Consider the following 15,901-nt stretch of genomic DNA (forward strand, 5'->3'; position numbering starts at 1 on the left):
TTTTTCCTAAAATACTTAATTAATTTTAGGAAAAACAAATAAATATGCAAATATACATGTCCAAACCACTGTAATTTATTTTGGTAGGGTTTTGCAGACTCAATAATAAAAATAATGTACAGTTGTCTCTATTCTTTACTGGACCTAAACAGAATAGAAACACAAATAATATGCTTTGCATGTTTTGGTTTTTTGGTTGTTGTTTTTTTCACGCTTGCCAGCTAGTAAGCCTGCTACTGTGAAAACAGATAGTCATACATTTGTTAATGTCACTTTTCACAGCAGATTTACTCAGCCTCAGCGAGCTGGAGGACAAATTAAGCCCTGGATGGGGAGTCGGATGGGGGGCTGGGTGGAGGGCTATAGGAGGAAGTGGGAGTCAGGGCAATGGTGCGGGGGTGAGCCTGGGACTGGAGCCTGGGGTCCCACTGCACAGCTGGGGTCTGGAGGAGGCAGTGGGGCCAGCGGCAACATGGGAGGGAGATCCCAGGGCCAAAGCCCGAAGCCTGGCGGCTGGGGAACGGAACCCACTGCTGCACAGCTAGAGCCTGCCGCCCACCACCCCAGGGCTGAAGGCCAAGCCCCACGGCCCCTTGGAAGCTGGAGAACACATACTGGTTCTCTGCTCCTACAGTGTTTGGGGCTCCAGAATGGGGTAAGGGCCACTGCTTCCCCCCTACCCCTATCGTCACCCAGGAGGCTTTGGCCGCAAGAAAAAACCCTGGTGGCCGCATTCGAGAAACGTTGTAGGTGTTCCTTAGAAAGGTCTCCAATTCATGTACTGACCTGTGCCAAGGCTGGTTAGCTTGTGAGTTCTGATTAATTGCAGCACAATGTGGTATGACTGCCAGATGGTTAAAAGAGACAATATGTCTTTTCAGACGCACCATCTCTCCAACTTACAATCATCTTACAACTGCCAATGATCATGGGAGTGTCTAATTGTTCCAAATATCTCCCTAAGGAAGACAACGGCTGCTAAAAGATCATGACTTGTATTTCCTGCTTCTGACCACTAGAAATAATAGCTCATCATGGTTGGAAATATGAGATGGAAAAACACCAAGGTAATTTTTTAACTTTACTTTCATTCTTAATAATCTCCTCATCAATTACCACACTTCCTGCTCTTCAAGAGGACAACCATACATGGCAACAGAACTGTTCAAATACACTTTGTAGATCTGCCAGCCACAGACATGCAAGCTGTTTAACAGCAAACAGAATTGGAAGTACATAGCAACAACTATTTCTAAATGTCACATAGATCTAAAACTATTGTATACAGTGTGTGTCATATTAACACATTATACACACACAAATATATCTTTTCATCTCAAAGTGTTTGGCATACTGCAAATAGGGATCATTTCATCTACCAAACTACTAAAAAACAGCCTCCTCTGGGGCAAGATACAGCAATGCTACCCAAGAGTTTGGGACAGGAAGTAAACAACACTGTATCTTTTGACACTGCAGGGAGAATGTAGGTCAACAAATGTGTTTATCTAAACGTGGATTGGGTGACAACACTGGGGCTAAAATCTTGACTCTAATCTTGTAAAAAATATTTTGGGAATTACAGACAGAGCTGGCAACACCAACTATTATTAATGTTGCCCAATACTTCCCATTATAAGACGCTGTTTTCACTTGGTTATAACTTTGCTGAACTTTTAACTATTTTGGTTGAAATTTTCCATGCTGGGTGTCTGCCTCAGGCTGAATTTTTCCTGATAACTTAAGCTCAAATGGTTAAGCCATTTCTGAGAACGAGGCTAGAGAAAAATATGGTTATTTTATTTATGTTAAAAAAATCCTGGTGATTTTTTTTTTTTTTTTTAAAAAAGGTCTTGTGCCCCCATGCTTTGGAGCAGGGACTTGAAATCTGGCCTTTGTATCAGAAGTGTCTTTTTCTGCTGCTGTGAAAATCTCCCCAAATTTGGCCAAGTTACAAGACTTTGAAAAACAATCACAGTTTGGTACATGCTCAGTAGAGACTTCCTAGGTTTCAGCAGCTAAATTCCCCAAACATTCCATCCATAATGGTCATGATCCAAAACAGGGCTGAGCCGGAGTTACCCTGCAATTGCAGCTCTGGGCTGCTGTGAATCCAGGCACCTGACCTGAGAGCCAGGAGCCTCTCTCTCCTGTGCTCTCAATACTCCACCCTCTGGGCCCAGAAAGTAGAAAGGGAAGCTTCCTGAATTGAATGCAGAAGGAACAAGAGATGGGCCTGCAGAGGAAGCAGTTTGGGAAAAGGAATCTGGGGGACAGAGAGGGATGGAAACTGGGACCAGAAGTGAGAAAGAAGGAGACCAGGAATTCGGGTGAAAGGGAAGACTGTAATTGGATGGGCAAGGAGACTGGGACTAGGAAATGGAGGAGTAAGGGAGCAGGGTCCAGGCAGCCAGTGAGTAAGGGCAGAGATGGAGATCAGACTGAGAAGCTGAGGGGGGAGACTTGGACTGGCTGGGCAAGAGGACTGAGCACAAGTGAAGCAGAAGAAAGAAGGGGGGGAAGACACATCTGACAAGCAGCGTGGCTACAGGGGGAAGACTGGTACTGGCTGGGCAAAGGAACTAGGATAAGGAGGCAGGGGAGGAAACTGAGACTAGATGAGAATCCCAGGGAGGGAGATTAAGACTGGGAGCCATTGGGGACAGGGAACATAGCTGAGGGGAGAGTGACTGGAAGCATAGGGGAGAGAGAGAGATCAGATGAGGAACCAAGGAGCAGGACGGGGGGGGGGAATCTGGAGGAGGAGCCAGAAGTGGGAAAGGGCAGAAGGAGTCTCACTTAAGACGACAGACCAGAAGAGTCTGTGCCCACTACAGCACAGTCCACTCCAGAGCACGGACTGAAACCCAAAATTCTTGAGTCTCACCATTCCTTCACTTACAGCAAATATCTGTGAAACCCAAGGTGAAGTGTCCTATCCTCCTCTAGTGCTGGTCTACATAAAGGATGACAACCTACTACCGCTATAAATTACTTCATTAGCTAAAGTGGCAAAGGTCTATGTGGTGGATCTAAAGATTCTAACCCTGACAAGATCCATGTTGGTGTCAATACGATGCTACTTGATGGAATTTCTGTTTTTATTACTTGTGGTTTTTTTAAACCTAGGAAATTACACACACACACACACACACACTCTTACATTAAAAGAGTACAAAGGTTGCAAAGTCAAGCACTCAAAAATTTGGAAATGCCAGAATTAAGGTGCCTGTGCCACCCTAATTTGGCCCTCTTGTACATATGCATTATGATACAGCTTTTAATTATATGATCACATAGTATTTTAATGCAATTTTTTGTATGTTTATATATATATATACCAACTACTCTTGGCAAAAAGAAATATAGATACTTAGAAGTGCACATTTAGATGAGATGGAATTATATTATTCCACAGAATACAGAACAACAAAAATGTACTTATGTATCTCACTCCTAGCATTGGAAATGAATATAAATTGCATTTCTAACATTCTTTTGACCAAAAGGCAGTCAATCCCAAGTACATATTTACACTTCCTTCAAGAAATTCTATTTCAAGCTCACACGTGAATCAATGCACATTTTAATAAAAATTACATTAGAACCTGGGATTTCCCCTAAGAGGCAAATCAATACACCTGACCAACTGTCCAGTGGAGATTCCCTTCCAGACCCCTCCAATGGATCATTTAGGCCCTAATCTATCAGATTTGATTTGTGCCTATTTTACACATCAAAAATTACCTAGACTCTTTAAAAATCTAGCCCCAGTTCTTTACTCTGACAGCCTCTAGCTATGAATTCCATCTATTGGAAGAAGCTGCACACATGATGTGCTTAGTGTTGTAGGAGGGGGAAACAGAATACAGCATCAGTTAGCCAAGTGCCTTCCCACTAGAAAAGGGAAGAGACACCAGAATGATATCAGCAGTTCGTAAGGGTCAGAGAAACTGGCTAGTCAAGTCTGGCTGTTGGAAACTGTTTAAGCTCATCACAGCAGACTGGGGCACACATGCTCCTTCCCTTTGATTAGCATTAAAGTGAGAAAAATTCAAGTCAGAAAAATGTCTACAAATGTTATCATGGGACTCCCTATGTATTCTCTCCCAAACATTTCCAAATCCAGTTCAGAATCCAAAAGATGTTTTTTCTAACCACTGCCTCTGCAAGCTCCACCTGCCAGCTGAAAATCATAGTGCATTCTTTCAATCTTCAGGCTTCACCAGTAATAAAGATTCTGTAACTTATCTGACAGCTTGTTTATACTGTGTGAGACAGCATAGAACGTAAAAGTCAAAATTGGAAGAGTGCATATCCTGTCATTAGAGCACAGACTGGGAGCTGGAAACCTTGGGCTGTTTCCACCTTTGTCCCTGACTCCCTCTGTGACAGCGTGTACAACCACACTGTAGCCACTTAACCTTTCCCTGCCTCAACCTCCTCATGTGTAAATTAAATATAATCATCCTACCCTCCTCCAATGGGTGTTGTGAGGCTTAATGCTTTTAATGCATTTGAGTTCCTCAGATGAAAGACCATATAAGTGCAAAGTTATAATTTTGTAAACATTTACTAATAAGTAAGATTTTGTTGTAACTTACTTAATTCCCAGTCCATCCTTACTTCTGAAGAGAAGGGGAACCCTGAGAGCTTCTCTTTGCACATACTCAAAAGTAAAATCTGTTTGAATATTTGAATAAAAAACATAATCAATTACAATGACATTCTCACTTCACACTAGATTTTTTCAAGATTCACCATTTTAATTTCTCGAAATTAAAAGCTCACTATCACTTAAAGAGAACTGCAAAGAGAGTGAACATTTTTAGGTCAAAAGCAAAATCTGAGTGATTGACAATACTCTCCCAGCTGCTCTCTATTTTTCCTATTCACTGATGCACATAAAGCAGAATGCATTCAGAGATTCTCAGTTGTCCTAGGTTGAGAAGCCCTGGTTATGATAAAATGCTGAATTAACACTTACAGCAAATTCACAACTAAGTAACTGCTAAGAGGCCTGGCACATTCAGAGCAAATTTAAGGCTCAAACTATATATTCGGGTTTTAAGAAATATACTGTTTCTATTGGGCTTTACAGCAGTACAGTGTAAGGCACTGATCCTACAAACACTTACACACATATTAGTTTACATGTGAATAGTCCCACTGAGTTCAATGGGACTACTTACATTTGTAAAGTTATATGCAGTTTTATTGTAGCCATGTCAGTCCCAGAATATTACAGAGACAATGTGTGTGAGGCAATATCTTTTATTGGACCAACTTCTGTTGGCGAGAGAAACAAGCTTTCGAGCTACACAGATCTTTTCCATTTATAAAATTAAGCATTTTTAAAGTTAAGCAGGTGTGTGTCTGCACTATGGATCTTATAATCTGGAAATTTTATTGTAATTTCTGACACAGGTAAGGTGATGAGAGGGAGGGAGGAAATCTCTTTTCAATAGAAATTATTAATTTAATGCCAAAATAACTAGAACACTGGACACAGATTTGGTTGTCTGTACACTGACCACTATCACATTATTATTTCATTCTGAGGATTAAGCTGAACTGTTAATGTTTATACGCAATGGTTTGAAATGCCATATGTCATACCTGAAACAATGATGCACGTGATTCAGTGACTAGTGAAAAAGTGATAAGCACTGATGGGGGAGGGGTAATAAAGGGGGCTTCAGGAACTCCATAGTCTATTTGGATTCTGCAGCCATAGAAGTGAAATTAAATCTAGAAGTGGCCACACAGCACGTACCTGTGATCTGTAATCCTCCTTCCATAAAGGAGCGTAAATCCTATGTGTCATCTCTAAAGGATGTCTTGTATATAATAAACATGTAAATAGCTTAAAAATAAAAACATGTATCGTTTGTCTCCTCAGCCATCCAAATGTAACCGTTCTAAACACCCAATCTATACATCATATACATAACCACTTTTAATTGCTTAAGTAATTTAATTATCTAAGAACATCCTTCATGGGACTCTGCACAAGATTTACCATCCTCAGATTTATACACCTTGTGTCTATTTACTATCAGAACAACTGTAAGGGGGTGAGGGAAATCAGTACTAATTTCCCCTTCTTACTTGTTTCTTAACCTCTCTTTTTACAACACTTTTCCTCTTTTATTCAATTAACAGTGGCAAGAAGTGTGGATAAAGCATCCCCACCTAGAGCTGTCAAATTAGACCATTGTTTATTTTAGTATTATTTTACTAACTTTTAATAATTGCACTTGTTTTTAGAACAATCAGAATACAGCTTCTATAATCTATTTTTCAGTCAGCTAATGGAAGACACAAAAAGTATTTATCCATTAGCAAAAATATCATAATTTATTAATCAATGCATTAATACTAAAAATATTCATTTGGCTTTAGTAAAAAATTAACAAAAAAAACCCTTTTGAGTACGGCACTCTACATTCAAGACACAAAATCTGAGTGGGTGAGGGGTGTCAAGGATAAATATTAGTTCAGGAAGCAGACAGCAGATACATAGCATATTACACTAGTGAACAAGTAGCATTGGTAGGCTCTGTGTTCAGGCCAAAAATCACACGGCAGCTTTGCAGCACCTCTGAAGAAAACCTTCAACCCACATTCCTCGCCAGGGATCAAAGAGGTGCTACCATGAAAAATAAAAACAAGGAAGCAGATGATTAAGAATATTCAACCAATTCCATGTGATCAGATATCTTGATATTTCTACTCTCACTCAGTAGCAGGATCAGCAAATTTAATATTTTTGCCTTGGTTACATTCAACTCTTGATTTTATAGAAAAATTAAAGAGGCAAAAATGAAAATGGAGCAAATAAAGGTATTTAGAAAGACTCAACAAAGCATTCAAATCTCTTGCAGGGCTGAACAAAGTAGACATAGACCAAAACAAAGTAACAAAAGACACTCATTTATTTTCAAGTTCCCTAGAAGGGGAAAAGCTACCCAGAGGTCTCAAAGCTGCTAAGCAAGAGAAATAGTGGATTGTAATACTGTTAGCAAGTAGCAATGAAAGCAAATTAAGAATTTTGGAGAGAAAAGTAGAATCCAATCCCCCTCTGGAAAATTACTGAATATTTTTAGAGCTAAGGAACAGGTGTTGGAGGGGGAGACTTCCCCACAAAATAATAAATTGTCAAGAAGGCAGACATGATTTCCCTCACCACATAAATGGCTCTTCTGAAGCAAGTTAAAAGTGTACATTGCAAGGCTTAGCTTTGGAAAAAGAAGAAAATATTCTAAATTAAATTAGTGGTTCAATTACTGTTGCCATCTGATGAGAAATACAGCCAAAGCTAATAATTGGACATTACTGAGATAACCGGTTCAGACGGTGGTGTCCCCAGTGAGGTTGGATTTTGAAAGGAGAAGTGGAATTTGGTGTCATTTTTAGTAACAGCACAGTAAATAACCTTGACCAGTTGCAACAGCAGCCCTCAATCCATCTGATCCCCCTAAGAAACCAATCCCCTTCACATCCCTTCCCAGCAGGCAAGAGAGCTGCTAGCTGCACTGGCTGACTGCGATTATTTATTACTTTGTAGCTAAGTCACATAAGCAAATCCAGGTAGTTTGGAGGGGCAACTCTAATTTGATATATGATATAAACACAAAGAAGTTATTTACTCTAAAACCCCCTAATGCTAGATAACCAAATAATCTCAATTGAATCCCTTGAAACTGACAAACTGGAAGCAAATGGGACCTTGATTCAATAGGGGGCGGAGAGGGAGAAGCTAGAATCACCATGAGGCTGAGTGGGGGCTGGGGTTTTTCTGCGGCTCCTTTCCACGAACCTGATTCCCTAAAATATGGGAAGCTGAACTGGGGTCACGCTGATAGGCTAGGCTGAGGGAGGCGAGAGACATTGGGGTTTCTCTACAAGCAACATCCTGATACACTCATGTCATTGTCAAAGCAAAAAGTTGCACATCCGTGACCAGGTTACATGGGAATGATGTGAGCAGTCCCAACGCCCGTACCCACCTCTGACTACAGAGGAAATGCACACAGAAACGCATATATGTGTTTATTTCCTGGCTAGGTCCAAGCTAGGGCCCCAGTGTGAAACACCCATCCCTCTACCCCCTCCCCTGCTGCTCGGCCTGGATTCGTCACCGGATTCCCTGGAATGGGGGATGCAGGCGGGAAATACGAAACAAACCACAAACTGCACGTGGAGACACCACCAGCTTCTCTAGAGCAATCAAAGCAAAGAAGAGGCACCCACCCATTCCACTCCCACCAATTCAAACACATTCATCCCTGAGACAGCCAGGCATTTACCTTTCCCTTCCATGGCACGCACGAAATTTCCATGATACTTTTGAGTCTTTAATTTCTCCTCCAAATTAAAACTCCTGATGCAGACAATTTCCTCCACGTCCGAGAGGTCCTCATTCTCATCGTATCTCCTTCTACCAATAGATCGCTAGAAAACAAAGCAAATTATATAGACCGGGGTGGGAAGTGGACTTTGGGGAAGGAAAAATGTATCAACGTTGGGGATATTTGGATAAACATGGTCTGGGAAAAATCATGATCAAGGCTGCAAAATTAACAATACTTTATACAACGTGAGCTTGAGCACAGAAGAATCGCCACTCCCTTTCTCCTTATAACACCGTACTAACCCAAAGCACCAGGTGTCTGGCTACAGGAAACCCTTGCACTAATTTTTTTTTTTTGGGGGGGGGGAGAAATATCTCTAAACGCCAAACAAGTGAAGAGATTTACACAAATCACTAATTCAAAGCCCAGCACTGCTGCACTTTGCAAGACCGTGAAAAAGTGAACGGCAGGCAGTATTTGTTTGTTAACACATCGTGTCTCCGATCATGTTATTATTTGTGTAAGATATAACTAACTTATTTCGCACAAAATTCTCCATTTACTCTGATACACGCTATTCAGGTTGCAGTATTTACATAATCCAAGTGTTTCCATAGTCACACCGGAAGCCACGAGTTAAAAACAAATTGCATTATTTAACATTATGATTTATTTGCGCTCTTCCCCCCCCCCCCGCCCGCAATGATCCACATGTTATTTCTGTTCAATCACAAGCTGTGCAGTTTAAGGAACAAAAAGTGAGGGGGGAATCAAGGGAGAAAGGGCAGGAATGAGTTAAATGCACGATGAGGGGTGTGTATGGAGTAGGCCCGGGTGAAAACAGCAGAGGCCGGTGCTGCTGTTGCTGCTTCCCCCAGAGCCAGCGTGTAACTTGTTAACAGCAGCCCCTGGTTCTCCGGCAGGGACACAAGGCAGAACCGCACGTTCACACCACACACAACACACTCCGCATGCAAACACCCGCCTGCAGAAGGGAGGGCTGGCTGTACACAAAGCTAGCTCCCTTTGGGGAACCAAATACACCAGCTGCCTCCATTGGGGTTGCTCAATTCCAAGCACTTTACAATCCAGATCTCCCTCTCTCTGTACATATATTTAAAATCCCCCCCAGCAGCTAGCCCTAGAAAAACACACACTTCATCAGTACAATCCTTCACCAACAGGAAAAAAAAAGAGTATTGTCCCACCCTCTCCTTCCCCTCACTTAAATTCCACCCCCTTCCCAAGTGTTTAAGCTGATCTCTTGCAAACTAAGTAGCTCTGCTGCCTACATTTTTACATGCATTTCTCCCTTTGCAAATAATTAAGCAAAATCAATTAAAATGTACAAATAGGAAATAGACAAGCCAGCTACACACCAATCTTCTTCCAGAGTCTTTCTCTGCCTCCATTTTTTTGGAGAGTTTCATCACTTAATTGTCAACAGTTCCTGTCCTGCATTTTTTGGCCCAAATGGGGAGGAGGAAAAACAAAAGCCATCCAGGTCTCTCTAAAGTTTTGCAATTTTGCACCAGCACTTTTTTGGGGAAGGGGGAGGGAAGGGGAGGGGGAGTCGATGCGTTTTGCAAAGTCCTAAGGAACCATTTTCAGACACTGAGTGTGGAGTGGGGCGCAGGCGTCATAATCCCCGGAACGTAAACATTGTTGCCGATCGCGTTCGGGGAGGGGGGGAGGCCCGGGGGAGGAGGCGTCTGCAGGGTGGGGGGGACCAGATTGCACCCAGCGCTAAAGATCGCTGCTGCCGCCGCCGCTGCTGGCTGGCTGCTCATATTGGTGTGTTGTTGTTAGGTCACGAGTGTGAGGAGGCACTGCACGCAGGCGCTGACTCACTGAGCTGTTTGTTATGGGGAGAGCTGGAGTGTCAGGGGTTGGAAGGGGCTGGAGGCAGCGGCCACTCTGTAATATGAGGAGAAAACAAAGTACACAGGTTCACACAGAGACTTGCAACCACACATACATGCACACAAGACATACGAAGACATTAACAGGTGTACAGATATGCTTAAGCATAGAATATGCACATACGGGGACCTGCATACACATGTACAACACAAGACACACCTCCCAACATGCACAGCACTGATGCAGATATGAAAACATACAGAAGACAGATCTATCCTTAGGCACACGCACAAAAGATATCGAAAGATGCACAAAATCACCTAGGATGCATGACACATACATGGGACCATGCACGTTAGACACATGGAGATAAACTTGCAGACAAGAGGCACAGAGACAGGGTGCATGACTATAAGACATGCACATGAAACATGTTACATGCACAAAGCACACAAAAATGGGAAATGCATGTGAAACCTATACTCAGAAAAAAGTCACACAACTCTCTCTGCAAAATAACATCAACCCATGCCTGTCTCCACAGAAGTTTGCTTTCTTAAGGGCTGATCAGTGGCAATAAAACAAGGGAAGTGCAAAAAGCAACAAGTTACTCGCTTTCATTTTAAAAGGAATTGCACTAATGTATTTAACGTTTTCTTTCAGATGGGCATGTGTTTTTTTAGAAATTGCTGCCAGTTACAGTTCTGTAGACCCTGGAACTCAACATGCTTGTCCTTTGGGAGAGGGTTTATAAAATTCATTCTGGGTTTGGAAGGTGTAGTCAGTGGTTCTCAAACTTTTGTACTGGTGACCCCTTTCACATAGCAAGCCTCTGAGTACAACCCCCCTTATAAATTAAACATACTCTTTTATATATTTAACACCATTATAAATGCTGGAGGCGAAGCAGGATTTGGGGTGGAAGCTGGCAGCTCGTGACGCCCTGAAGGGTCCCGACCCCCAGTTTGAGAACCCCTGGTCTATATGCTGCTACAAAGGAAAGAAAATTACACAATAAAAAAGATGGGTTTTATTTTAGGAGCTCTGTTTCAGTAGCATCTATTATTTTTAGTTCTTGCTGGCTTTATTAAAATGCTTTTATGAGATTGAAATACCCTTTTTGTAGCAGAATATATTTAAACAATTTCCTTACGTAATAAATTATTTAATATAGGCTACTAAATAGCTATCACAGGAAAACAACTTTCAAGTACTATTGAACTAAGCTAGATTGGCATTTCAAGTAGTGCTAAAAGGCTCCATTTCATATTAACAAACTTAGGACCCATTCAGCCTTTGGCAGGTTTCAGAGTAGCAGCCGTGTTAGTCCGTATCCGCAAAAAGAAAAGGAGGACTTGTGGCACCTTAGAGACTAACAAATTTATTTGAGCATAAGCTTTCGTGAGCTACAGCATCTGATGAAGTGAGCTGTAGCTCACGAAAGCTTATGCTCAAATAAATTTGTTAGTCTCTAAGGTGCCACAAGTACTCCTTTTCTTTTTTCAGCCTTTGGGTTTCCGGTGCTTTAGGAGAACTGCTTAATGGTAGGATTGGTAAGGGGAACCAGTGCTTTTCACATCTAAGATACCAGTTCAAATCTGGATTAGGTTGATAGTGATCAAATGTTATTACCCTCTGACGGCAGTTTGGAGGTCTGTGTAAAACAAGGTAGACATTTTGGATCAGTTCCCAGGTGTCCACATTGTTGTACACTGAGGAATTACAATTATCTTAAGTGACATTTCTTAACAAAATGCTTAACCTTTATCAAAATAGAAAAAAAAAAAGATTCCAAAGAGTAAGGGATCTAAACAACTATCATACCAGTTTAGAAGCCAATAGAAACCTCACAAGCAGACATCAAGTAGTATTTCTGCATAGCTTTGTTCCCAGACCAATTAGACGAGAAAATCAGTTGCAATAGCTTTTTGTTCTTTATTGTTTCTGTGCACTTCTATACAACAGAACGCAGTCACTCACATAGACTCCTGTTTAGCCCCTCTGCATACAGAGTCAGTTAATTAACACTTTAATTGATAGATTAAAATATTGTGCAAAACATATAACTAACACATCACAAAGCCAACATCATAGGCCTTGGTGGCAGTCTCATTAGAAAGACTGAAGACTCAATGAACTATGGCAAATGGCGAGAGGAAAGACTGTTCAGATGTGGCTTAGAACTCATGAGAGACAGGTTTAATTCCAGGATCCATCACAGACTTCTTGTGTGATGTTGGGCAAGTCACTCAGGCCCACATCCTCAAAGGAATATAAGCATCCAACATCCATTTAAATTATTAGGAGGTAGGCGCCTAAATACCTTTGAGGATCCCTAACAGCCATTGATTTATTTGGAGTTAGATACCTAAATACCTTTGGGGATCTGTGTTTAGTCTCTTTTGAAAAGCTCCTATCTATAAAATGAGGTCTTTCTTGCCACAGAGATGTTATGTGGATGAATACATGAAGAGTTGTGAGGTGTTGTGATGTTTATTATATATCAATATGCATACTTATCTATTGCCACCTTAAAATTCCAATCCTGAAGTTGCATGCACAGGCTTAATTTTAAGCCAGGAATACAATGGTTAAAGTTAAGCACGCATTTAGGACTGGGACCAGAGTAGTAGAGTACAGGATAAATAACTGTAATTAGAGAATCATCAGGAAAAAATCTATCAATCAATTAAATAAATAAGTCCCTGTTACAAAAAGTCCATCAATAAGATACCACAGAGACAGGGGGGAAATTTTCTCTTTTTTTTTTTTTTCAGATCAATATAATCTGGAATTCTTGGCATATCAAGCAAACACACCAAGTAGTATATTAAACACACACCTACAGAGAAACTAGAGCACATGTTACTAAAATTCTGGAAGTAAAGATGTTTCAGAAGTATCAAAGTCTCAGTCTGTGGGCTTCCAGCATCAGAACATTGATATTTTTTAATCTTATATTGAGACAGAAATGATTGATTTTAACATTTTATAACCATGTTTTATGGTTCATCATATCAACTAAATATTTTCATAAAAGACTTGTTTTGTTTCTTTTAAAAAATATATATTTTACCAATAAAATAATATTTTCTTCACTTTGTGTTATAATTAATCAAAAACTTGGACCCAAAAAGGAATTGGACATTTATATGAATGATGAGAACATCAACACTTGCCTTAGCTGGAATAACAAAAATTATAAGTGATATTAAACCTCATGGTGAGGAAGCATTTCCCCTCTGGGCAGGTTATTCCTCTGCGGGGAGAGTGTTGGCCCCTTTTTCTGACCACTATCAACAAGGGTACTGGATTAGGTGAGCCATTGGAACAACAATTCCAATGTTCCTTTACAAAAATAAAACAAACTAGTGAATGTATTCATATGGTCATGGAGTGGCTGGGTTGTTGGGAGATGGGCTACAATTAATCTGTTTTTGTTAACGTTAGTAAAATTATTTATAGTACAATTATGTGCACAATGTGCTACATCCTGTCCATGTTCAGGTGACAGTAAGAGCTGGAGCTTTAAGAAAAACACCTGCTATCTCACAAGTCATGATAGAATCATGAAAGTTGTCAATGCTATGTTTACTCAGGCTGTGCGTGGGACAGGGTGAATTTCACCCTTGTTGAACTCATAGGGATATTTGTTTCCTGATAAATAGAATAAATTTTGCTAAAATCAGATCCTTAAACCTTTTTCCTTTCCTCATAAACTATGGACTACCTGTCAGGCATCTTAGCGTGGATGGACATGAAAAGCCAGATGTTTAAACATTTCGCTGCCCTTGGACATTATGTGAAAAGATACTTCTGTGGCTCTCTAGCCAGACCAGATCAATGCAGGGGCACCAGAACAGGGAGGCCAGGGGCCCATGGCCCTCCCACTTTTCACCATGGGACCCTGACCCCTTACCCTCCTCTTCCCCCTGAGACCCCACCCCCCAGCCAGGCCAGCAGCTGGTGGAGCCCCGCCCAGGAGCCCGGGTAGTTGTGGCACGCGCCAGCTCCCCAGAGCTGCCTGTGCAGCTTTTACCATTGCTGGGCTGCAGCTCCAGGCCCTGCCCCTTGGCCAGAGCTGGGTCGGGGTAAGAGCTGTGCAGGCAGCTGTAGGGAGCCTGGGTCCCTCCACCTGCCCTGGGCGGGGGGCCCGAGGGGCGGGGACAAGGGCTGGGGGCTGCTTTTGGCCCCATCCAACCCCATTGGAGCGGGACAGGCTCCCCAGCCCCACTCTGGCTTCAGACTTGGCTGCGGGTGGGACCTCCAGGGGAAAAAGAGGGGCCTCAGGGGAAGAGGGGCCTCAGGGGAAAGAGTGGGGCAGAAGCCCCTGACCCCCCCACTTTTGGGAAGGCTCCACCACCCCTGGATCAATGTTTTTCCCACTTAGGAAGCTCTGTGATTGCAACTCGAAGCTACATCCCACATCTTTCCATGGAGAGCTGCTCTGCATGTCTACACTTACAAGCTGTACTGATACAGCTGTGCCGCTCTAAGAGCGCTCATGTAGCTGTGTTATCCCGACAGGAGAGACCTCTGCCATCGACATAATAAAACCAGCTCAACGACTGGCAGTAGCTATGTTGGCAGGAGAGCATCTGTGCATGAGTGCTTATGCTATCAAAACTTATGGTGCTCAACGGGGTGTTTTTTGCTGACATAAGTGCTAGTGTAGACATGGCCTTAGACCTATCACTGCTTGAGACTGCTGACAATCCTTTCCTCATCTGTCTATTGAGTTTCTTATCTGTTATACTTTTTATGCAAAACCTTCCATTTTAATTTTCATTTTGCACCAACACAGTTTTGTTCTGTGACAATAACAGAAACAAATGGAAACAACTATTTGCATATTTGGCTCACAATATACTATAGAAAAGCTGCTATGCAGAGGGTGGCATGAACACGTCTATTTCTGTGCCGAATACTGTACCTCATTAAGAATGCTGGAGGGTTACAATGGTTCATCCCTATTCTAAGACATACAAAAGTACATTTCTGGCACAGAATTAAAGGTGCACCTCTGTGATGGGATGTTCAGATCTTTCAGTGCCCTCAGGAAGGGATCCTGGAATTCTATCCCTATTGTGCCCTTATGTAAAGGCCCCACTACATCAAACAGCAGCCTGGGCTTTTATGCATTCATTCCCAGAAAGGGTTCAGGGTCAGCTGAGGGAGGCATCTCCAGCTGAGAGTGAATTAAGCACAGCTGACTCTAATTAGCGCCTCAAGAGGAGGCTGGGATGGAAAGAGAAATGCTAGGGTTTATAATGACCAGCAGTTAGGAAAAGAAGTAAAAGAACTAACTTTGTTGGATTTGTTCTTTCCCAGTTGGAGTTTATTGTACATAGGCTGGAGGAAAAAATGTAGGTAGACAATATTATAATTTTAATACTTTGGTTAAAGTAAAAGATGTTTGTCCTCTAACAATTAGAGATCAAACTAAGTTTATGTTAAAAGGCCAATGCTAGCGCTTGTAGGGATGTGGTGGTGGCGGCTAGGGCTTGTAGGGTTATACATATAAACTAAACTATACATATAAAATGATGGGATCTAAATTAGCTGTTACCACTCAAGAAAGAGATCTGAGTCATTGTGGATATTTCTCTGAAAACATCCACTCAAAGTTCAGCAGCAGTCAAAAAAAGTGAACAGAATGTTGGGAATCATTAAGAAATGGA

At 41.8% G+C, this 15,901-nt stretch overlaps 1 protein-coding gene across 2 annotated transcripts in view; it reads right to left on the minus strand.

Annotated features, from left to right (window-relative positions):
• Nucleotides 1–9,853, minus strand: part of KDM2B (lysine demethylase 2B) — a 167,201-nt gene extending 157,348 nt beyond the window's left edge. The window contains exons 1-3 of one of the 2 annotated variants that reach the window (XM_074973158.1): nt 9,737–9,853; nt 8,313–8,457; nt 4,605–4,683 (exon numbers count right to left, since the gene is read on the minus strand). In XM_074973158.1, the coding sequence (XP_074829259.1) occupies nt 4,605–4,683; nt 8,313–8,457; nt 9,737–9,787 (275 nt within the window). In that variant the 5' untranslated portion in view covers nt 9,788–9,853. The remainder of the gene's footprint in view (nt 1–4,604; nt 4,684–8,312; nt 8,458–9,736) is intronic. The other variant, XM_074973156.1, reaches the window with a different exon arrangement.
• Between the last annotated feature and the right edge of the window lie 6,048 nt (nt 9,854–15,901).

Source organism: Natator depressus, chromosome 15, assembly GCF_965152275.1.
Source record: "Natator depressus isolate rNatDep1 chromosome 15, rNatDep2.hap1, whole genome shotgun sequence".
In the NCBI taxonomy this organism is placed as follows: domain Eukaryota; kingdom Metazoa; phylum Chordata; order Testudines; family Cheloniidae; genus Natator; species Natator depressus.